Source organism: Polistes canadensis, unplaced genomic scaffold, assembly GCF_001313835.1.
Source record: "Polistes canadensis isolate GaletaPanama2010 unplaced genomic scaffold, ASM131383v1 scaffold_1, whole genome shotgun sequence".
NCBI lineage: Eukaryota > Metazoa > Arthropoda > Insecta > Hymenoptera > Vespidae > Polistes > Polistes canadensis.
The window spans coordinates 2,350,839-2,374,393 of record NW_014569548.1 but is presented as its reverse complement, the minus strand read 5'-3'; the positions used below and the strand labels follow the sequence as shown (position 1 = coordinate 2,374,393).

The window sequence follows — 23,555 nt, the reverse complement described above, 5'->3', positions numbered from 1 at the left end:
ATATTTGTCCCTTTAATAACAGATAAAATCATAAAAGGGATAATAAATTATTATATATTACTTCATTTTTCTAAGTTTGATTAATTTTTGACTTCGTACGATATATGTACATACACATATACATATATAATCCTCAGTAGCGATAATACTGAGAAAATTTGCAATAGACATTGTTTGTCAATTGTTCCAGGCCTACTAAAAAAATCATCCTAGACAATATATGCATATTTAGAAATTAAAAAAAAAAAAAAATAAGTATATATGTATCTATAAAACATATTATTCTAAATATAATTAATATCACATAAATTGGATTAGCCAATAAGTAACGGCGGAATTTTCAGTATTTTATATCTAAATAAACAACATTGTATACAGTATTTTTTACTGAACATGTCGGCACATTACTTATTAGCAAACCCAATAAATGTATAATCTTAATATTTCAAGACATAACAGATCAATGACATTAGCAGTAAATTACGTTTTTACATTGAAAAGAAATGTAATAAGAAATATTAATACTAGATTTATTAACCTCAAAAATTGAAATATTTAGATGATCGTAATACTTTGAATAAAAGTATTGATTGCACAATATCAGTTACTTTCATGACAAATATATTAAGAAGCAAATAGTAATTCGTCAATAATTGTAGGACTATTACTATTAATCCGATTTTCATGTATATTTTAATGCAACTAATTTCTTCCTTAGTTGAATATATGCCATTAGTTCCATTAATGTTTCTATTTATAAGTTTAAGTAATTCTCAAAATTATGCGTTTATAAATGAATTTCTGGACTGAATATAAATTCAATAGTTAAATTTTCAATATGAGGGTGGTATTTATATATAATAAAAATAGCACTTTAATACTATTATTTATAAGAAATGTAAAAAAAAATAATAACATACAAAATATCATAATAAATAGAAATAAACGAATTTATGTTTCGACTTAATTTTTTTGAGATAAATTTGAGCTAGTAATAATTGAACCTTATTACAATTGTAGAAGACATTATATATTTTATTTACACAAGATATATTTTAAATATTTCACACGGATTATATTATTATATTACGTACTATCACAATATTATAGTTTTAGAAATTATGTACACGTATGAAATATTCCGATTTAAATATATTTATAGTTTATATATGTTTAATAAATAATTACATGATTTATGAATTATTTATATCTTGATTTAAAAGATAAATAAGAATGGATAATAGAAGACTTTACAAATTCTATAGTAACTATTATATATATATATAAGGATAAGTTCATATTATTGTTATAGCATTCGGAATTTATTATTTTAATATGAAAATGATGTAAAAATTAATATTTATATTATCAAAATTCACTTTAAAATACCATTATATCAAAAAAGATCTATGTTTACATTTATCTATAATATGAAATATCGTTTAATAATTGGTATTTATATAAACTTATACACAAGTATATATTTATAGCTATATAAATAATGCACAAGTAAACAAATTAATGTGTGAATGCACATTTAATATTAATTTTAATTATACTTCATTAATACTGCAACAAAATAGTTGATTAAGAGTTAATATAATAAAACAAAAATAATCACTGAATAAATGTGCATAATTGGCTAGTAAATACTTATAAAAATAAAAATATATAGATTTTTTATATATTTATAATACATGCGTACTTGCATGTAAATTCACAAGTAACATCGTTATATGGTCATTGCACATTTATTGATAATATAAACAAAATAAGATCTAGATTAATTTGAGTAATAATTTCAGAGACACTTCAGCTGATAAAATAGTCACAGTAACTTTAGATGCAATAATTATTATATATTAGTGCAATTATCTGTAAATTATAATTAGTGCAAAGGTTATATTTATTATATAATCATTTCTATTTTTATGAGCAAAAGATAATTTTCATGCTTAAATATTATGATAAAGACATTATTAATATTTAATTTTGATTTAAGTATGTGAGCATAATTTCATTACATTCTATTGTTGCATTATATTAATTGTAAAATAAATTATACATTCATAGTAAATTACAATCTTAATAATTTGCATTTTTTATTATCCAAATTAAATAAAAAGCTTATTACAAAATTTTTGCTATATTTTACTTTATCACTAAGACCTTTTTTTCATATAAATATTATATAAATAGTATTTTACCAATAATAAATTATAGTTATCACGAAATACGAAAAAATATTAAAATATGAAAACTTATTTATTAATATACGTACTTATATACACATATAATACAAATTATAAAGATTTAAAGATGTATACAAATATGAACATTATAGTAATTATTATAGTAGTATCTTAAGTAGTAATTTGTATATTATATACAAAATATTATTCATGGCATATTAGCAATTGTTTTCAAAGGTCGATCAAGATATTTAGCAAGTGCTTGTGCTTTTTCTCTTAATAACCCAAATCCTACATTCTCTTTAGCATACAAACATAATAATAAATTTGCTACTTCTGTAATCACCACTTTGCCTTCCTGAAATAAGATATTCATGAATTACCAAGTGTAATCTAAAATTATAATGTTGCAGTGCTTCCTTAATAGCTTACATTTGAAATTTGATAAATACAAACATATGTTGTTCTCATATATATGGGACAATTATAAAATATTTAATGTTTATTTTCTTAATAAAAAAATAATTAATTATTAAGCAAAAAAAGTTGCTCTCCATTCGTTTTTATAATTTTGTAGTATTTTTAATACTTTTCAGAATACTATTTATATATATTAAGAATAATAGACTATAATGTATTGGATTTAAAAAATTATTCAAAATATTACTCTGATAGGTTGTCTCTCTCTACTTTTCATAAAATAATTTAATATAAATTATATGATTACCGCGCAATCCATCAAAACAAATTGTAATTCATCTTCTTTAAATGCATTTCTTCCATTTTTTTCATAAGCTGACCAAATATTACTTGTAATTGCAGCAGTTATTCTAGCATCTTTATCTCCATAGCCACTATACGCTAATAAACCACCATCTCTGTTAAGCAACCTGTAATATTATTCATTATTAATTTCTTACAAGAAGTTATTTATTATATAGCGAAATGAAATTTACCATAATTGTTTATAAAATATACAAGTATGATTTAATAATACAGTATAATAAATATACATTTAATTCATTTTACTTGTATATATATATAAATATATATTAAGTAATATATTATGATTCATTTAAAAATATTTTTTATATTTAGGTTAATAAACGTGACCAAGTTTTTTTAAAGTTTAATATTTAAATTTATAACTTACAAAGTATTTTCAACACCACCTGTATTCGCCTGGCTCAAAACTTGTGTAAGAGCTTTTGGTTTCAACATAGCGTAGAATTATTTATTAAGAGAAACTTATTCTATTCCTGTTAAGATCCAGGTTAGTCGTCACCTTTTTTTAATGCATATAAAAGATGTTATATGCATTATGTACTTAACACTTCTGTATATGTATATGCATATATATATGTCTTAGATCACCCAAGCGGCCGTCAAGGTAAGCAGGGTATAGTTGCTATTACAGTGCACTCTACTGTTTCATGATGAGCGACCACTATATGGTAAACCCTATAATAGGGTACTATTTTTAATAGCAAAATGACAATATGTGAGAACTCAAAACATATATTTTTTAAAGCGACGTTTATTATCGGTTTTTTATAAATGCATATATATACACAATGCATCTTAAGTATTGATTTTTAAAAAATAAATTTAAATGATTTCTAAAATATAATAACGGTCAAAAACGATTTTGATTGGTTGGTACTTATAGAAACGTATAAAAATTAAACAATTAAGGACCATTTCTTAAGGATCAATTTTATTCATTGTAAACATAAACATGCTTTTTTAATTAAAAATACTGTAAATATCTTAATCTTTTTACAAATAAATAGCAATGTTTAACTATAAAGATTATGTACAATTTACAATCATAAAACATTGTTCACACATAGGTGGCAATGAATATCATGCTTCTAAGTTTATTAAAACTAATCAAATGATACAAATTTGTTACATAGATATTATTTCTATAAAAATTTCTTATTTACATGTATATAAATATATAAATATATATAAATAAATATAATATATTCTTATCTCGAGTTTTATATTTTTAAAGATTGTGTGTATAAACTTTTAATTTTAATGTTATGAAAAATAAAAGATACCTTAAGCTATACTATAAAGAAATATTTCGATACGCTTTTTACTTTTGATATGAACTATAATATATGTATATACTATTGTATATGTACTAGTGCACGCAAAAGACGCTTTTATTGGAGTACATACTTTGTGTTGTGCATTGTGTAGTGTGGTAGAAATAAAAAGAAGTATAAGGAAAACGAAATATACGGATCAAGTAAGAGAAACATTTAATTGCATAATGTACTGTTCTTGATGTGTAAACTCTGGTTATGGCTTTTTAAAAGATCTCTTATTGTTCTTTTAATATACTATTCTTCCATGCTCTGTACGTATATTAAAACGCTGAGGCAAAGTTACGTATAATTATTTCTACGTAATGAATGAAAATATACAAAATAATAGGCTGATTTCTTAGGTAACTATAAATATTTCTATTTACTAAAATTTATCAAATATTTCCACTACGTAGTTTTCTTCACAGCATAATTTGTAATATTTGTAGTTTTTAAAGGATTTTTTATATTTAAAAAATTCTTAATATAAGCAATAATCTTTTATATTTACTTATTTCTTTATTATTTATATATACATAATATAAGAAGAAGAAGAAGAATAATGCAATATTTTTTAAATTATATATTAAATATTATTTTTAATAAAAATTGTAATAAAATAAAGTAATCTTATTAATATCTAATATAAAAGTAATTATATAAAAATTAGATCTAAAAGATAAAGAATATTTTTATATTACATTATAGTTGTTACATAAATTTTAATATAATGTTATATTTTCGAGGATCATTACTTATACTTTATACTTTGTAAAATAAATATTAAATACATCAATAATTTTGAAATATTTATAACTGTAACATTATACGAAAATATTTTATTATGATCTATTTTTAACACATTACAGTATATATCCTAAAAGAACACTAATGAGAGTTTTCAAAGCACAAACCAGGATAAAGATTTGTAAACATTTTTCTTCGATATTTAAGACCAGATGAAAGATTCAAGTGAAGAGTTATTGCAGTTATTATCTGCGCAAAAAATTTCATCTCATGAAACGAAAGAAATTTATACAAATCAAGCAGCATGTGATGATACTGGTTCAGATAATGGCAATGCTTCCAAAACAGAATTTAAGACTTCTGTATCTCCATTATTTAGTCATTATAGATACGGCTGTTCTTTTCTTCATCATGATAATTCTATTAATTTACCAAGTTTACCCACATATTTACCACCAATTGGGGTATTTTGGGACATTGAAAATTGTCATGTTAGTTTAAAGTTATTAGTATTTGTATATAACTACATTATAGAATATTATATTCTATAATACATTTTTATTATATATGTTTTATATAGGTTCCAAAAGGAAGATCTGCTATGGCTGTTACACAAGTGATTAGAGATAAATTTTTTAGCGGTTATCGAGAAGCAGAATTTATTGTTGTTTGTGATGTTCAAAAAGAAAATAATCATGTAATGCAAGAATTAAATGATGCACAGGTAATCCAGATAGAGAGATAATGGATTAATAGATAAAATAAGCATAAATTAAATACATTTTTTATTAACTTCTTGCACTATATCAATGTGTAAGACCTGTGATGTGTGCACTCTGTAGCCTAAATATGAAAAACATGAGTCCTACTCATGGCGATTCTTATGAGAGTGTATCTTATAAAGAGTACAAAATATATCACCAGAAATTGCTTGCAGCTTCACGCTTTAAATCATAGAGGTGTTAAGATAAATCATATTGTATAAGTATTTCTTCAATTTTTTTTATTATTAGGTTAATTTAATACATGTTGCCGCAACATGTAAAAATGCTGCTGATGAAAAACTTAAACAGTCTATCAGAAGATTTGCTGATATTCATGGTAGTCCAGCAGCAATTATTTTAATATCTGGAGATATTGACTTTGCTGCTGATCTTAGTGATTTAAGATATAGAAAAAAAATTCATGTGATACTTCTTCATAACAAAAGTACTTCAGAAGCATTAATATTATGTGCGAATGAACATTATGATTTTATGGATCTTATGGAACCTCTGCCATCTAGACCTTTATTAAAGGTAAATTTATTTTTATTAATTTTTAAGTTTTTGTTCTAAACAGGTTATATATTTCATTGAAATATTTAAATATATGAAATCATCTTAAATAAATAAAAATTTAAATTATAATACTAGGTTATTATAATACTCTTTATAAAAATTAATTAAATTCTTTTCGTATGCGTTGTGTAATACTACAATATTTACATATTCTTATTTAACAAAATATTGAAATAATTTCTTTTCTCTTAATTTGTTTTTTTAAGGTAGTCTTTTTATTTAATATATATATACATATATTAAATATATATATTTTGATTAGGGACATTCTATTGTACCATGCACTATGAAATATTTTCTTTTTTAATGTTATATTCTTTTATCTTTTTTTCAGATTAATGAATATTATGACCTAATAATAACTAATCTTCCTGAAGATAAGGATGTTGTAGTTATTAAACGACGTCTTCAAAAAATGTCTGATAATTGCGGTGGTCGAGTAGTCAGAATCAAATTTAAAACTGCCATTGTACGTTTTGCTTCAAAAACTTCTGCAAAAAGGTATATACTTAAAAACTTTCCAACATTTACTAATTTCTTTTCTTTATTTAACAATTTTTTTATCTAATAAGAGTATAAACAATCCTGCGTCAATGTTTTAGAGTTTTAAAATTTGAATAGCCCGCTTGTGAATTCCTTTCTTTCTGATTGGGTCATTATATACGTAAACAAAAAAATTTATCTGTGAACTAAACAGTAGAGTAGGGGGAAGGACATAAGTAAGGAAGTATTTGAATTGTAGCAAACAATGTAACGACTGTAGTATTATCCAAAATACTTGATATATAAATTTTGTTTTGGTTATACTTTGTATTCGATTAGTTAAAATACAGCCAGTTAGTAATATTTTCAAATTAATTATTTTAAGTAATGCATTGATATTGTTTATTTTTACTCTTGTATATTCCTTAGTTTAATCTGATGATTTTAATTTATTATAAGGTAAGTTGAGTTTTATTAGAGATATATACATATATACATATATACATATTATTCTGTGAACATTAATTATGAAAATTTGATTAATGATATTAATTGAGATTTTGTATAATAAGATGTACTCACTATACTTTCTTGATTCTTTAAATAATTTCTAAGAAAGTATATATTTGTATATTTTATTATTACCTTACAAGGTCATGTACAAATAAAACTGCCATATATAATTTCTATCAGCTGACTGTGTCTTATGACAATGTGACCTTTTCTATAGGGCTCAGAAACGTATGGATGGAGAATATGTTTTTGATTCAAAGATTTCGGTAAGATTTTACAAGGAAACGGGAAACAGTAACAATAAAAGTCAAGGTATATAATTCCAAATTTATTTTATGTTATTATCTTGACAATAATTTTCTTTCACATAAGTATATATTTCTTTAAGTTCGTGTTTTTATTTTATGATCACATGATTTGAATGTTTCTATCTGCTTAACTGTATAGTGTAATATATTTATAATCAAATCTTTTTAAAGATAAATTTAAAATAGTATATATGTATATATTTTTGTTCCTTATTTTTAAATTAACATTACAAAAAATATTATATACATATAATATTAAACAATATGCTATTATATATAATGCAAAGTTTTTAACTAAATATGTTTTGACTGTAGGAAATTCCATAACTCGAAATCGTGCTCTAAGTGAATCAGAAATTATAGCAAACTCTTTTAAGCAAATGTATAGTGCAAGTGCTTCAATAGCGGGTGCACGAACCCTTCAAGTTCCACATTATCAATCATCATCGCCTGTGGTAGGACCATATACTACTTGGACAGGAGTACCTTGTGCTTCGGGGTATGTCTTATTTATTCTAGTATATTTATTTATAAATAATCGAATTATATATAATGATGATACTCCGAGAAAGAGCCCTAGAGTCACAAGTTGATTTCATCTTATCCTCGTCGATTCGGGCTATGAAGTTTAGAAGCTTTGATCTTATCTGAATTATAATATAACAACATATAATAATTATATGACATTATTTTACTTACAAATTATTAAAAAGTTTACTATATTTATAGAATGATTCAACCACCACCAATTTTTGTGGCTAGACCATATTCAGCGAGTAGTGATGTAACATTTAACAGGAGTTATAATGAATTAACTAGAGTTCAATCTCCATTGATTTGGCAAGTTGCTGGCTCCCAGCATTTCAGTAATTTATGGGAAGACCAATATAAGGTACATTTTAAAGTCTTTTCATTAAATGTAGTATTGTTTTAAAAGTAAATATATTTCAAAATAAAATAATTATTTTAAGCCGGAGAAAACAAAACTGTCAAGCAAACGAATTCATGCCCCTCAAGCAAGGGACAGTAGTGCGTCTAATAGTACAATATCAAGAACACCAGAATGTCTTAGACCTATCAAAGGTGGTCACAGTTCATTTATTCATGCTTCAGAATGGGCAGGTAAAACACAATTTTATAACACTTTCTAAGTATATAAAAAAAAGTACAATAAAAATATTGTAACAATGTTTTATTAATTATTACTTTTTATTCTTTATTATGCAGTACATTCTCAAACAAATACTTTTAAACGTCGCAGTCCATCTCCTATGTATGAAACTCAAAAACATGAGCGAAATAATCAGTGGAATGGACAAGTATATACATAATAAAAATATTTAATTTATAAACATAAATATTTTATTATTCTTATTTTTCACATATTATCTAATATCATAATTTATTGTTTTGTAGAATCAACATTCTGTATTTATACGTAATACCAGAACACCTTCGCCATATGAAGGTACTATGGTTCGAGTTATAAACCAGCAAAATAATCATTTCTCTCCGTACCAACAAAATGATTCAGAAAATGAAGAAGTAGAAGTGAGTTTTACTATATTAAGAGTATTACTAGTATTCTTTTATATATATATATATATAATAAAATACATTAATATCTTGTCAAAAAATAGCAAAATAATAATTTCTCTCTATATAAGCAAAATTATTCAAAAAATAAAGAAGTTAAAATAAATTGTATAATATATAGTTTATTAATTTTTATTATTTATTAAATATTATATATATATATATTATATTTACACGCAATATTATTATATATAACATGTTAACAGTTATGTGACGAAAATAGACTCGGTACTTAACGTGTTAATAATAAATAACATATACATATATAGAGAGAAAATAGAATTTTATTTATTTTAGAAATTTTTTCATCCAATTAATCGTAATGGAAATGGTTCTACTAATGGAAGTTATACACCCATTGAATTACAAGTAAGCAATTTAGATCAGAACATTGATCCAAAGGAAATGAAGCATATTCTTTCAACTATTTTCATGGAGCACGTAACAGTAAATTATCAATTTAATTATTTAAAAAAAAATTACTTTAATTTGATGACAATGTTTTCTAATAAAAACTATGTTATAGGTTTTGCACATATCTATTTTTATGCAATCTGATGGTAATTATGCAGCTAGTGTCAAAGTAGCTTCTTTGCCAGATGCACAATATGCAATTTCTCAATTACATCGTCGTAAAATTGGATATAAACGTATACTAATATCGTATGCTCATACTGGAGGTACAAATCCACAACTTATACGTGCACAGATTGTAATGCTTTTGCAAGAAGTACCAGGTCACAAATTGCCACTTTTTAAATTTAGAGAAATGTATGAAAGTCGTTTTATGATATCTATTAGTATTTCTGAATTGTATAAAATGAAGGATGTATGTATTGTCACTGAAGATATTAATGGGAGAATGGTATCTCTTAATCCAGATCATAGAAATACACCATCTCCATGTTTTAGTACTCCAACTCAGGTAAGTTATATAATTTATGTTTATATAAATAAATTTAACTATTTTTTTTTGTTATTATACATGATGTTAAACATATGCCGAGTTTGAGCATTTCCAATGTTTAGTAGAGCTTTTGTTCCTAACATTGTTAAGCTTTGATTATACAATAAAGCGATATTTTTTGCTGATATATTGTATTATATAATTTATCACGTATATTGAGAAATTTTACAACGTATAATAGTTTCTTTCTTAATACATTTAGGAAGGATATGTAGAATTACCGTATTGTACTAGACATACATCAAAACCATGGACTGATAAAGGTTGGGCTGAGCAAGAAATGGCATCTCTGCCAAATGTTAATATTTCTCTAAAATTACTTGCCCCGCGTATACAGCAATTATTAACTATGCACAATGGAAGTTTGCCACTACCAAGGTATATTTTATTTTATATTCAATTTGTATTGTTTTCTATTAATACGTTAGTCAAGCATATAATGTACTAATACATAAGCATTTAAAACTACGTTAGATTTCTGTATAATACCATTTCTTATAACGTGATACAAATATTTCTGTACTTTATTATCGGTGATTCCAGTAGTGATTAAATTTAGAATTTAATTGTTTTTTCTATCTTAAGATGTATTATGTAATGAAAACACGTTTTTACCGTTTTAACTTGTTTTTTTTTGTTTTAATAAAGAAATAGAACATTATTTATGGTTTTATAAAAAGAAAGACATTTTTTTTACATCTATATATAATTATTTGCACTGCATATTATAAAATATAAAATAAAGACAAATATGTTATCTTTATTCTTATTGTTTTTTTCTTTAATCATTGTAAATGTAATTACTGTTTCAAATACACTTTATAAGAAAATGTTAATTTAATGAATCTTATCATTTTTCTGTTACTTAAAAATGTATTTTTCAAAGTAGACTTTTCTACCATATTTTAGTTTGCCAAATTGCTATGCAGCTGAATTTCAAGAACATTTGAAAGTGATAGAAAATGGTGTACCATTAGAACATTTAGTATCGTGTCTATCTTTTGTTCAATTAAAGCAAGGTATTGGAAGTGTCAAATACCTTAGTTGGGCTGTAGATAAAGATCACGATGATAGCCATGAAGGTAAATTTACATTATATTAGTAATTAATATTATATTATAAACGTAATATATACTATGTAAATTTAAAAGAATACTAATATACATTTTCGTATAAATTTTTTTCAGAAAATAAGTGTGTTAGCCCTCCATTAGCAAATCAATTGGCTTTGTTTAGCCGTGAATTAGTAGACCTTTTGAAAACTGCTCCGCACTGCCAACTACCATTTAATCGATTCATTCCTGCTTATCATCACCATTTTGGGAGACAATGTAGAGTGGCTGATTATGGATTCACCAAATTAATCGATTTATTAGAAGCACTTACACATACTGTTCAAGTATGTTAAAATAAGATTAGTATTTGTTATTAATTTGTTTATATATAGATTTTTTAATATGTAAATATTAATTTAGGTAATGGGAGAAGGAAATAAACGAGTAGTAACACTTTCTCATCGTGCTCAAGTACGTCGTTTTACATCAGATCTATTACGAGTATTAAAATCAAAAGCTAGTAAACAAGTAACACTTTCAGAATTTCCAAATGTTTATAGTAGAGTGATAGGTAAGTAAACAAAAATTTATAGTTATAATTTTATAAATTTATATATAATGTTATATATATATATAAATAAAATAAATTATGTCTGAATTTAGCCAAACCATGGGATATTGTTGATTATGGTGTATGTGAAATAGAAGATATTCTTGGCGAAGTATCAGAAAATACAGTAGTTATGACTGCAATTAATGGAGGCGATAAAATGATAGCTATCCCTAAACGTGAACAAACTCCAGAGGAAATAGAGCGTACAAAACAATTTGCATTTGAGGTAAAATACATTTAATTATTAATATGTTATTAAACAAATATACTTATATTTCTTTTTTTGTAAATCACTAGGTTGTAGAATTATTGAGACATGTTCCTCAATGTAAGATGTTGTTTAATAAATTTGTGCCATCTTATCATCATCACTTTGGTCATCAGTGTCGTGTATCAGATTATGGATTTACTAAATTGATAGAATTGTTTGAAGCTATACCAGACGTAGTGAAAATTGAAGATGGAAGCAATGGTGAAAGACAAATTAGTTTAACAGAAAAAGAGGGCTTGCGTGTTTTAAGTGAACAGATATCAAAGCTAGTAACTCATTCAAAAAGTGGTCTTAGCGTTTCCCATATTGTTCAGAACTTTTTACGACAATTTGGCTATGCATTACGTCCTGAATTATTTGGCTGTAATTCTGTATTACAACTCATGCAAAAACTTGATGATAGTGTTAAGGTATAATAGATAATCATAATAATGCTTCCATTAAGTTATTTTATAATACAGGTATTATTAAAAACTTAATTTACTTAATTACTAGATTATAGATTTAGCTACGGGACCAGTGGTTGTTGCAATCGATAAATCTCACTTACAGCAGTTAGCTTTGCAATGTCGTAGAGTATTAATGGATCAACCCCAATATAAAATGCCTATACAAGAATTTCAAAAGCAATATTCTCAATATTATTCAAAAACTTGCAATATTGAAGAACTTAAAAAAGATTTATCTCATGTTGTTCAGGTAAGATAATGTTTTATCTTCGTTTAAGAGAAAAACATATACTAAATATAAATGATATGAATTTTTTTTCAGTTTAAAACAATCAATGAAGAAAATTTTATAGAACTAACTTCATTATATTGCTTTGCATGCAATTTGTATCGTGTTATGATGAGTTGTGAAGGTCAATTAAATCTTTCACGTTTTGAAGCTGCATATTTAGCAGTTAATGGTTCTGCATGTAGAGCTGCTCAATATGGTTTTCCAACATTGACAGCTCTCTTGCAAGCATTACCTTGTACCGTAATATTAAAGGATACACGGAAAGATAAACGAAAAAAGAAAGTAATATACCTTAATAAAAAATTAGCTGGTAAGTAAATTATTTAATTTATTAATGTGTATTTCTCCCCCTAATAAGTTTATAATTTTTACTTTTACATTTTTTTCTTTTTTTATTCAAACAGCTGTTGGTATTGCATTACCTTCCACGTATGCATCAGGTTCATCATATCATGATACAGATTCTAGCAATGAGTCATTTGAAAGCGATTCTTCATCGCGTATAAATGCCTCTAGTAATGCTTCCACATTAGAAGAATATGGAAAATGGATAACTCACGCAATTAATGGTCATGGTTCTTGGAAACAAAATGAAGACAATCATTTTTGGACACAAGATTGTGAAAAACATTGGAAAGTCTTAACGCATTTAGAAGAACGAGCTAATAATTGGCCATTATTTGAAAATAACAATGAAGGTCTTAAAAATTTTATACATACACCAACAATCATGCAGAACGATTTTCCACCTCCTCCACCTAAGCCTGATTCGCCACCTGAGGTATATAAAGTATTTTATATTATAAATTAATTAATTTTTCATACAAAACGTTTTTTTTTGCAATTCTATAAATATACAAACAAACATACGTATAAATGTTAGGTGGATATAAGAACGAATAATCAATGGAAGTCATCAGTATGGATAGCACCGACAAAAATTTTATATTCGCAAGATGAACGAGTTACAAATGTAAATGTAAGTATGTTGGGTGATATTTTTAAAAATATATTTCTTTATATTTGTATAGAAATTATATATATATATCTAGAAAGTATTGTTTGTACAACTGAATTTTTATTGAATATTGAAGACAAATTTCATCTTTAACATAAAATAATTACTTTTTAGGTACCTCCATTAACTTTACCTGCTTGGAATCAAATGTCTGAGGATGATATATTAAATTTGTTATCACCAACTAAAAACTTATTACCAGCCGCTGCAAATCCCCTAAATCCGCGTACTTCGCCTTATTATTCAACCAAGCATAATCTAGTTGTAGCACCACATCCATCCGAATTACCGCTACCGTCATTGTCGCTAACACCGAAAAAAAACGCATCTTCTGAAAGCATTACAGTTACACGAGATAGCATAGAAAAACAAGATGTTAATTCTGACAATGTTGGTGATGTTTGTAATACAGAAAATTTCGAAAAAGAAAATAATCTTGGTAATAGAAAGAAAAATGAACTTCTCAATACTCCTACTAAACCATGTAAGCATGAATTGCTCACATAAAAATATTTTTATTATTTTATCATTTTGTATGTAATTGATTTTTATTGATTTTGTTCCTTTTTAGTATTTACAGGAAAACGACGTTTGGCAGCTCAATTCAATCAACCTCTTCAATCTTAAACATAAATTGAGACCTATAACTCAATCGAATTCAGGCAATCGTTTTAATTTAAAGATATTGTTCATTTGTGATGCGCTTGCATCCAATGCAAGATATTCTTGTTCACAAACAATATACACGTTTAAGATTTTATCTCGCCGGTAGATCGCTGCACAATCATTTGAGTACTTACACATAAAACTATCTTTTAGTCGGTAGGTACCTCTGTCTGAAATTTATAATGTTCATTCATATGCATTCATTTAATTTGTACTTATCTTACTAGAATAAAAACAAAAACAGAAGTTATTTTCAAAATATATGAGCATGTACAATATGTAACTACAGTTTCTAAATTGAAAATCTAAAATGAGTGAGCAGCGTTTATATCGAATGACACGTATTTATGGTATTGCATACAAAAGTCGTAGCATTTTCCACACACTGTGATATAGAATAAGAAGAATGTGAAAATAATTGTACTAGCAATAAAGGAAATGTGCCTTCGCAATGGCACTCTCTCGCAAGGTACTTTAGATTTGGGCCGACTTTTCCTACCTTATATGTGATTAGATAGACAAATCAATTAATTTGTATTATATTATTCCTTTGCAGTCTGATTTATTTTCGATTTCTCATTTCAAGTAATATATATTCATTTGTTATTAACTTTTTATTATTCTTATGTTTTACAATTATTTTAAATATCGAATTAGAATGTATTAATGGCATTTCGGTATTCTTTATAATTGTATAAGATAAAAATATACACAAGTTTATAATATATGTTTTGAAACTGGATTTCAATACATAATTTAAACGTAGGACCGCAAAAGGTTATATTTCAGAATAATATCCAAATATTGTTATAATGTTTATACTTGCAATTATAAATTAAATTTAGCAATTTTTAAAGTTATTCTAATGGGCCCGAATCTACTGATTTTTTCATACAACTGTATAGATTCCGAGTTGTATTTTTATAAGTTTATTTGCATTTATGAAATAATGTACATGATTCCAGAATAATGTGAAACAAGTACAACTCGAGATTTCTAATTTTATTTATTTACATAACGATCAATTTGTACAATTATTATTATTACTAGTCGTATTTGTGACATATTATTTCATTACAGTCAACGTGTTTTATAAATTAATATATAATTTTATAATTATATTATAAGTATATATATAAATATTTTTAAGGTTATTTGTAAAAATTAGAAAAAATTACGTATAATATATTCAGAAATTTCACACAATTTCAGTAAGTAAAACAAAAAAAAGTCTTTAAATGATGATATAACAATTTCTATACAAGTATTAAAATTAAAAAAGCTGTGGTGCAATTAAAGCGTACATATAATGTACTGTCAAATTTTAGCGAAAAATTAATATTACTTAATAAAATATAATTACTTTGAATAATTTTGTTAGAAAAGAAAAAAAGATTAAAGTATTGAAGCAGTGAAAGATTTACATCGATTTTGTGTGTTGTGTGAATAGAAAAGCTAATACAGATTAGCCTGAGAAAAATATTATTTATATCATAATAAACCGTAATTTAATCTTTCTATTATATATATACTACATGTAATGTATAGTACAAAACAATCATAAAGAAGATAAGCGATTTCTTCAATTTACTTAATTAGGATTTCGATCTCATATTTTACTTTTACATTTACGAATGTTTTATTAGCAATAACTATTCATTAAAATTTAAAAATAATAAACAGCGTTTGACAGTGGTTTTATAAATTTTTATAATTGCAAATAGTGTAATGAAGAACGTTACTTTCTAATTATTTTCGTTTTCGTAAATTGCTAAATTAATTATTAAATTTTGTTAAATTATATCAACAGTAATGCATGTAGGAAATAATATAATATTTATTAAGTTATAACTGATAATTAGATACAAAATCCTAAGTGGAGCCATTTCTGTTGTTATTATGTGGTCGTTAATGAAATATTAAATTATTCTTAATAATGTGTGATTTTATTTTATATTTATTGTGTAAAATTATATTATAATCTATTTTAAATGTTTCTATGCTAAATATTAAATATCATTTTATATATCTCATAATTTATGTGAAAATAAGAAGTGTTAGGTAGTGTGCACAAAAAATTAATTTTAATTTCTTGTATTATTTAATCACATCAAATTAGTTTATTTATTATATATTTCGTTTGGATATAAAACTACACATGTAGTATACATAATATTTGCAAAGAAAAGTTCTTTAATGTGGATGTAAAATTGATGAATATATAAATCAGTTTACATATGAAACTGTTCAAGTACATTAACTTTTAATACACTTAATTTTGTTAAGTTTTATTATTGTAACATATGTAATTCGATTCTAAAATACAAAATAATACATGAGATCTTCTAAAAAAATGTAATTAATCAATCAATCAATTTGATACATATGTACAATCATATAGAATTTTTATATATTGTACAACGATAAACAAAAATAAAACAGTAGTTCAGAAACGTAAGATGTGCTTGTTTTTATTGTATATAAAAAAACATGAATACTGTTAAAAGCATTTCATTTTATTATATAATATATAAAAGAATATACACAATGTCATATATAACTTACTTTTATTTTATTAAGTTTTATACAATATTTATGTATCCATGTATGTTTATTATTACTAACTTCTTTAACTAAAAGTATGCATTTTGTATTAAATCCTTTTTCTACGATATCGGGATAATATTTATGTCTTCATTCCGCTACCTACAGGACCATGTCTTCGTTCCCAAACCATACGATGCTTTTGTTTCATAAACGCTTGTTGTACATTAAGTGTAGGAGGTAAATCACCATCTAAACAAAATTAAAAAAATTATTATTTTATATATTTCTCTATATATGATTAAATTGTACTTTGATATTTGTAGGTAATAATAGTGACATTTTGCAAACCAAGCTCCACTAGCTTCTTCATAGATTCTTCTCAGAGGAATACAAATTTCTCTATCATCAAGTCCATGGTGCATAGCACATTCTTCATATCGAATTCTCAAAATAGACAAAATAGCATCATCTACAGCCCTGGTAAAAACAAATTAACATTTTATTAGAGTTAATATTTAATATATATGTTATTATTTATGTATACATAAATATTTATTTATACATACTTATCGCGTTCAAATTGAAGATTAGCTTCAACGAAACAAACTATGTCATCTGTATAACATTCATCAATAGTTGGAACACGCCGGAATTTTTGATGATACCAAGGATACTTCTGTTGATTAGGTTCAACGATTTTCTCTAATAATAATAATAATAATAATATTAATAGAATGTTTTTTCTTTTTTGTTTAAACAATATGTATCAAATACTGATTATATGACTTGTCCAACATAACCAAAGAACGATTAGGTAATACCTCGAAAAAATACAACAGGTGCATCAATTACGTTAAAAACAGCATTTGCAAATCTTTTTAAAGCATTTGGACTGTTCTCCATTATCTAACGATTAGTTAATAACAGTTTATTCTACTTATGTAGAACTTTTCGATAGAATACTCCTGTAGGAACTAAGAAGCGAACGCCATCAGTACGTTTTCATTGATATTGGTATTACCGAACACTACTCATATTAAGGACAAAAACGCAATCTATTTTCGTTGTATGTAAATCTTAAAATAAAATAAGAGAAGAATGGAAAATGAAAGAAGTTCATTATAATTTTTCTGAAAATATTTCATTTATTCTTAAATAAATAGATATTTATTTTCTATTCAATATTTTATCCATACTCTTGCGAATAAAATAGGGAATTAGCAATACAAATAAAAAATATCCAATTTAATGCTTACATATAAGCTTTAATATGACACATTCCTAAACTATTATGAGAGAAGTAAATTTTATATATATAAATATAATAGAAAAAAATAATAATTTATTTATATTTTTTCAATTAAATTCTATATAAATTCATTCAAAAGATTGAAAAATAGATTGTTAATAATATACACAAGACACACTCCAAAAAAAAAACAAAACAAAAAAGTTAAAAAAAATAAAGATAACATAACAAGGGAAAATTGAATAGATATAATTTACAAGAAATCATTGGATGAAACTTGACCAATAAAAATACTAGTTTTGGAGATTCATTGACCGATTCAGTTACAGATACGAGCTCTGATTTCACTTCTAGTATTGTGTAACTCTATGATCAGAGTGTGAAATGAATAAGTATTGTGATCCATGTTAGACTGAGGATATTTTAAATCGTTATCGGAATTTCCTAGTTTACAGAAAAAAAAGCGCAAATGTAAGTTCGGTATCTCACGAGTGCTTAGATCGAGATACATTTATCAGCGATATTTATGTAATACTTTGTATTGTCGCATTGTGTACACACGTGAACATGGATTGGTAAAATGGTATGACTGTGTTTACGTTGTATACCAAAACATCGATGACCTTGAAGGTGGGACAGTCACGTGATCGTGTTATGAGAAAACGATTGGTCGAGAAAGGGAAACGAAATATAGTGTCTATTGCGTTGTGTATGCCCGCATAATAGGTCCCGTATGCTGCATCCGATAGGCTAGAGGCAAAGCGCGGCAAAGAGCGATCGAGTGAGCGGCTGAGTGAGCGAAAGCAAGAGAAGAAAAAAGAAAAAGTGAGGGTGACAAAGCAGTAGAATTATTGGAACGAAATAAAGAAGGAAGGAGAAAGAAGCGTGAGAGACAACAAGAGTAAATGAGGACGAGGTAGTGGAAGAGAGAGAGAGGTGGCCAAGAGTGACGAGAAAAAAGAATAATTAAAGGCTAAGACGCGGTGACGGCAACAGCTACTAAGGACGGCAACAACAACGACGACGACGACAAACGGACAAACGACGAACACAACAAGGACAACTACGACGACGACGCAACGACGCGACGACACGAAGAAGAAGAAGAAGACGAAGTGTGCCGCCGCCGTTCGCTCGTACGTCCGTGTGTGTGCGCGCGCGTTGGTCGCTAGTGTTGTGTCCAAGATGAAGTCCGACTCTAAACCTTTGTTGACAGCTCAAGCGGAAAAGGCGAATCATTACACGTAAGTAGCGCCCGCCGGGCCGGTCGCGTGCTACGTGAGAGAAGTGAGATAAAGATCAAAGCCAGAAGTGTGTGACCCAAAGTGGAGTGCGAGAAAAAAGAGAGAGAGAACAGAGAAAGAGAGAGAGAACCGCGAGCAGCGCGGCTACGACGCGCGCGTCGACAAAAAACTCCACGAAATAATGTGTAGCTCTGTGGATTCGCATTCCAGATACTTGAAGGAATTTCGCGTCGAACAATGTCCCCTCTTTATACAGCGCAAATGTACACAGCACCGTCCCTTCACGTGCTTCAACTGGCACTTTATGAACCAACGGAGGCGCAGGCCGGTGAGAAAGAGGGACCGCACCTTCAACTATAGTGCTGATAATTATTGTACCAAGTACGACGAGACCACCGGTATATGCCCGGACGGAGATGAGTAAGTTCATAGTTTGACTTAAAAAAGCATTCTTATTTTTTTTTTTATTGCCTTTAATCGCCTTATTTTGCTCTCAGACAAATGTAAACGTACAAATTTGTTAATTATTCTGATAAATATGATGGTGGTAGTAACGATGATGACGATTGACTGTGACGATGACGGTAACACGGACGCGGACGCGTTACCTTCTAAGCACTCTTTCCACGGCCGTCGCATCGATTTGAATGCTCGTTTATTCGTTCGACAATCTTAAAAAAATATCAATTTGTCTGCTATTTTCTTTATTGAGCGCTAAACGTCCATCGTACATTATTACAAATATTTTTTATTTCATTTTATTATTTGTTTGTTTTCTATTTACTGTGTTTATAATAGCAGTGAGCAATTATCAAATATCTTTGAATAACTTACGAAATACTAACTACTTGCTATATTCTCACTATGGCTCATGAGCAACCATTTCTTCTTAGCCCTTCGAGTAACGTATTTTCAACGCCGTAACTTAACGTGTTCTACTAAGCAAGAGAGAGTAGGAGAAATAGAAGTATGCTATATCAAATGCGTTTTACATCCTAGAAGGAATAGCACATTTCCTCTTGACTTCTTTCATATTGCTTTTCTCCCATCTTCTTTTTCTTCTTCGGATATTCTTCCTTCCCTCCTTCCGCATATAGTTTTGTCTCCTTTCTTTGTGTCGTTGACACGCGCGTGTACCGTAATACGTAGTATGCCTGTCTCTCTCTCTCTTTCTCTCTTTCTCTCTCTCTCTATCTCTCTCTCTCTCTCTTTCTCTCTCTCTCTATCTCTCTCTCTATCTCTCTCTCTCTCTCTCTCTACTTGAATATATGACGTATACTTACATATATAGCATAACTCGTCAACGAGAATAACCTTTGTAACGAAGCGTAGTTTGTCATGTTTCGTTCATATCGCGCGTTTCTCGTGGGACTTGACGTTAAAACACGTATCCGCCGAACGGTATTTTAATCACAAGAATTTTTTCCATTTCTTTCATCTTTTTTCGTAAGTAAAAAAGAGAGACAGAAAGAAAGAGGGAGGGGGGAGAAACAGACAGACAGCAGACAGAGAGTACGTCATAAAACAATTACAGGGAACAGGGATTTGAATTACCAACATACAAAAATCACTTACGCACTTACTAAATATATTCTTCTCAATTTTAATAGCTCTTTATTTATTCTATTAATTTATCTTTACTAAACAAGATCTTGTGTGAATAGTATTATCTTTTATATCTATTTTATACTAATAAATATGCCTACGTAGGAGAAAGGAGAACAAGAGTGTGTGATAATATTTTCACATTAGATGTACAATATGAAGAATATTTTATTAATTCTTATATCTTTGCTTCTGCTAAATTATACAGTATTAACTATTCGTAGTTTGCATCATTAACAAAAACTAAATGAAAAAAGTATGCGTCATCATAGTATGTCGTAACGAATCAGCTGGACATCCCTATTATGCAATATTCTTGAGTTATATTTTTATATAGCTATAGAAGTCACAAATGTAGCAAAACAAATATTAAATAATATATTAAAAAAATATTGTTCATTTTAATTATTATGATGTATGTCTATATATTTTCCATGTGTACATATTATACATACATCCAACCGTTTATATACGTTATAGCACGTTATTATTGAAAGCATTTTATAATAGAATAGTAATCTTATTTTTTTAAAGCGGTGCCACTCGAATTAAACAATTAAATGACCGAATTATTTTTTAATACAGTTTAGATTTTCGTCGCATGATTTAAAGATCTTAATTGATTGCACGATTAATTAGAGAATGATTTACTTGTGATATACATATTTCAGAGAGATATGCAAACTTTTCTGTGCTATTGGATTCTTTGAATTTTTGTTATTTGATCTTCAATTGAGTATACTTGTTCTTTTTTTTTAAATATAATGCAGGAGAACAATGCCAATACAAATCTTTCATTTGTTAGGTATATAATATCTTGCATGTAAAACAATGTAATATTACGAACAATTGCTGAAAAGTATTGTTGGTGTTTGAGAACAAGAATCCAATAAAAAGAAACAAAAAAAGTAGGGATGAGAATAAGAGACTGTTGGTTTTGCGAGCTAACTTTGTACGTCTCTTTGATCTATCCCTAATGATCCGCATGAAGAAAATAAAAATTTGAAAAAAAATATTTTAGGAGTATTTGAAATCGCTCAAATCACAATGCATGGCAAAACGTCTTGCGCGATGCACACATATCCTCCCTCTAGAATGCTTACTCGGAGTTGTTCCAATCCTAGAATTCTTTCGAAATTAAACCCAAGTATTAATAGCCTACTTATTTCGGTTTCAGGTGTAACCGAAGATACTGACTCTGTTACCGTTAGTAAGGGAAGTATAGTGAGAAGTTATAATGGCGCCTGGGATGAGGATGGGGGGGATCCTCTATTTTGCTTAGTTTCTCTTGACACATAACTTCTGTTATTTCTCGTTTTCTATTGAACGAAAGGAATATTATTATATATGCACGAAGTTCATATATGAAGATTTACTAAGAAATAAATAATACTAATGCAGGTTTATGACTAGATAAAAAAATATTAATAGGTATAAAAAAATAGTTATTAATTCGTCTTATGATGCGCGTATGATTAAACAGTAATAATTGTAATATTTTTATAAATTACGAAATACAAATCTTAATTCGTTCATTACAACCTAATCATTACGTTTATCTTCAATGAATATGAGCACCAGGCTTATAGTTATACGATAAAAGTAGAAGGATACAAATATGCGGAAAGGGAAGTTCGAGAAAATGGAGGGAATATTCTCACTGGGTCCATTATTGCTGCTCACTGTACAACTTACCGCAATCTTGTGCGTAACGAGAATTTGTAATGTAGTATTTGCGAAAATCTTTTGTACAAGAATTTTTTCTTGTACAACATTATTCCAACTTTTAACTTGCCGAATGTAAAATTTTAATCGATTCTTTGTCAAATTATTTTTTTTTCTGCGCGAAAGTTTTATAAATTACTATGCACGAATACTAAGACTACATTTTATCCTTACGTATACTGGTTAAAATAAGCTTTTTTTATCACTTGAATATGTAGATAATAAAAACAACAAGAAAAATTGGTTGACGATTATAGGTGAAATCTCAGTTACAGATATATAGCAATATATAGATAAATTAAAGTAGATATATATTAACAAAACAGTAATCTACATTAATAATCAGTAATCTAACAGTACATTTATTTTGTTATAAGTCAACAAAGGATAGAAATATCGTATGTCGGTATACCGATATTGTGGTATATATAGATTATTTTATAAGTGAACTATTATAGACTATTATTACTGTTTATATATTTACTGTATAATGTCGTAGTATTTATCATAAAATTTCAAGCATTCTGAAGTCTTAAGCTTATATTTTTTATGTAGAATTTTTGCACTTTCATA

The 23,555-nt window shown here is 26.9% G+C and overlaps 4 protein-coding genes across 13 annotated transcripts in view; 2 read left to right on the top strand and 2 right to left on the bottom strand.

Annotated features, from left to right (window-relative positions):
- Positions 1 to 2,097: 2,097 nt before the first annotated feature.
- LOC106793714 (ragulator complex protein LAMTOR2 homolog) lies at positions 2,098 to 3,573 on the bottom strand. The gene is made up of 3 exons (XM_014760868.1): positions 3,346 to 3,573; positions 2,920 to 3,082; positions 2,098 to 2,550 (listed from the first exon to the last, which is right to left on the bottom strand). Exons 1-3 carry the CDS (start codon positions 3,411 to 3,413, stop codon positions 2,401 to 2,403), a joined length of 381 nt encoding a protein of 126 aa, XP_014616354.1. The 5' UTR covers positions 3,414 to 3,573; the 3' UTR covers positions 2,098 to 2,400.
- Positions 3,574 to 4,296: 723 nt separating this feature from the next.
- LOC106784373 (meiosis arrest female protein 1) lies at positions 4,297 to 15,084 on the top strand. Of its 3 annotated transcripts, XR_001381410.1 has the most exons (26): positions 4,297 to 4,656; positions 5,164 to 5,532; positions 5,622 to 5,765; positions 6,055 to 6,339; positions 6,716 to 6,882; positions 7,595 to 7,689; positions 8,001 to 8,184; positions 8,415 to 8,577; positions 8,657 to 8,807; positions 8,913 to 9,004; positions 9,102 to 9,236; positions 9,579 to 9,728; positions 9,808 to 10,206; positions 10,451 to 10,626; positions 11,158 to 11,330; positions 11,436 to 11,647; positions 11,724 to 11,874; positions 11,967 to 12,142; positions 12,214 to 12,597; positions 12,683 to 12,886; positions 12,959 to 13,238; positions 13,333 to 13,709; positions 13,812 to 13,907; positions 14,061 to 14,430; positions 14,518 to 14,768; positions 14,840 to 15,084. XR_001381410.1 is itself a non-coding variant. In XM_014743826.1 (25 exons), the coding sequence occupies exons 2-25, from the start codon at positions 5,254 to 5,256 to the stop codon at positions 14,571 to 14,573; spliced, it is 4,899 nt and encodes a 1,632-aa protein (XP_014599312.1). In that variant the 5' UTR covers positions 4,297 to 4,656; positions 5,164 to 5,253; the 3' UTR covers positions 14,574 to 15,084. The 3 variants fall into 3 exon arrangements, 2 of the variants coding, with proteins under 2 accessions (XP_014599312.1, XP_014599326.1); XM_014743826.1 differs by having other exon boundaries at positions 14,518 to 15,084; XM_014743840.1 differs by lacking the exon at positions 5,164 to 5,532 and having other exon boundaries at positions 4,305 to 4,455; positions 14,518 to 15,084.
- A 2,078-nt stretch (positions 15,085 to 17,162) lies between these two features.
- On the bottom strand, positions 17,163 to 18,222 carry LOC106793687 (NADH dehydrogenase [ubiquinone] 1 beta subcomplex subunit 10). Its single transcript, XM_014760830.1, has 4 exons — positions 17,981 to 18,222; positions 17,726 to 17,861; positions 17,497 to 17,636; positions 17,163 to 17,408 (listed from the first exon to the last, which is right to left on the bottom strand). The coding sequence occupies exons 1-4, from the start codon at positions 18,060 to 18,062 to the stop codon at positions 17,299 to 17,301; spliced, it is 468 nt and encodes a 155-aa protein (XP_014616316.1). The 5' UTR covers positions 18,063 to 18,222; the 3' UTR covers positions 17,163 to 17,298.
- A 477-nt stretch (positions 18,223 to 18,699) lies between these two features.
- The window catches only part of LOC106784266 (RING finger protein unkempt), a 13,085-nt gene continuing 8,229 nt past the window's right edge, over positions 18,700 to 23,555 (top strand). For 2 of the 8 annotated variants that reach the window (XM_014743621.1, XM_014743612.1), the window contains exons 1-2: positions 18,702 to 19,652; positions 19,863 to 20,072. In XM_014743621.1, the coding sequence (XP_014599107.1) occupies positions 19,594 to 19,652; positions 19,863 to 20,072 (269 nt within the window). In that variant the 5' untranslated portion in view covers positions 18,702 to 19,593. Of the gene's footprint in view, positions 19,653 to 19,862; positions 20,073 to 20,921; positions 21,099 to 23,555 lie in introns of those variants that run through there. The other 6 variants (XM_014743638.1, XM_014743631.1, XM_014743647.1 and 3 more) reach the window with 5 other exon arrangements.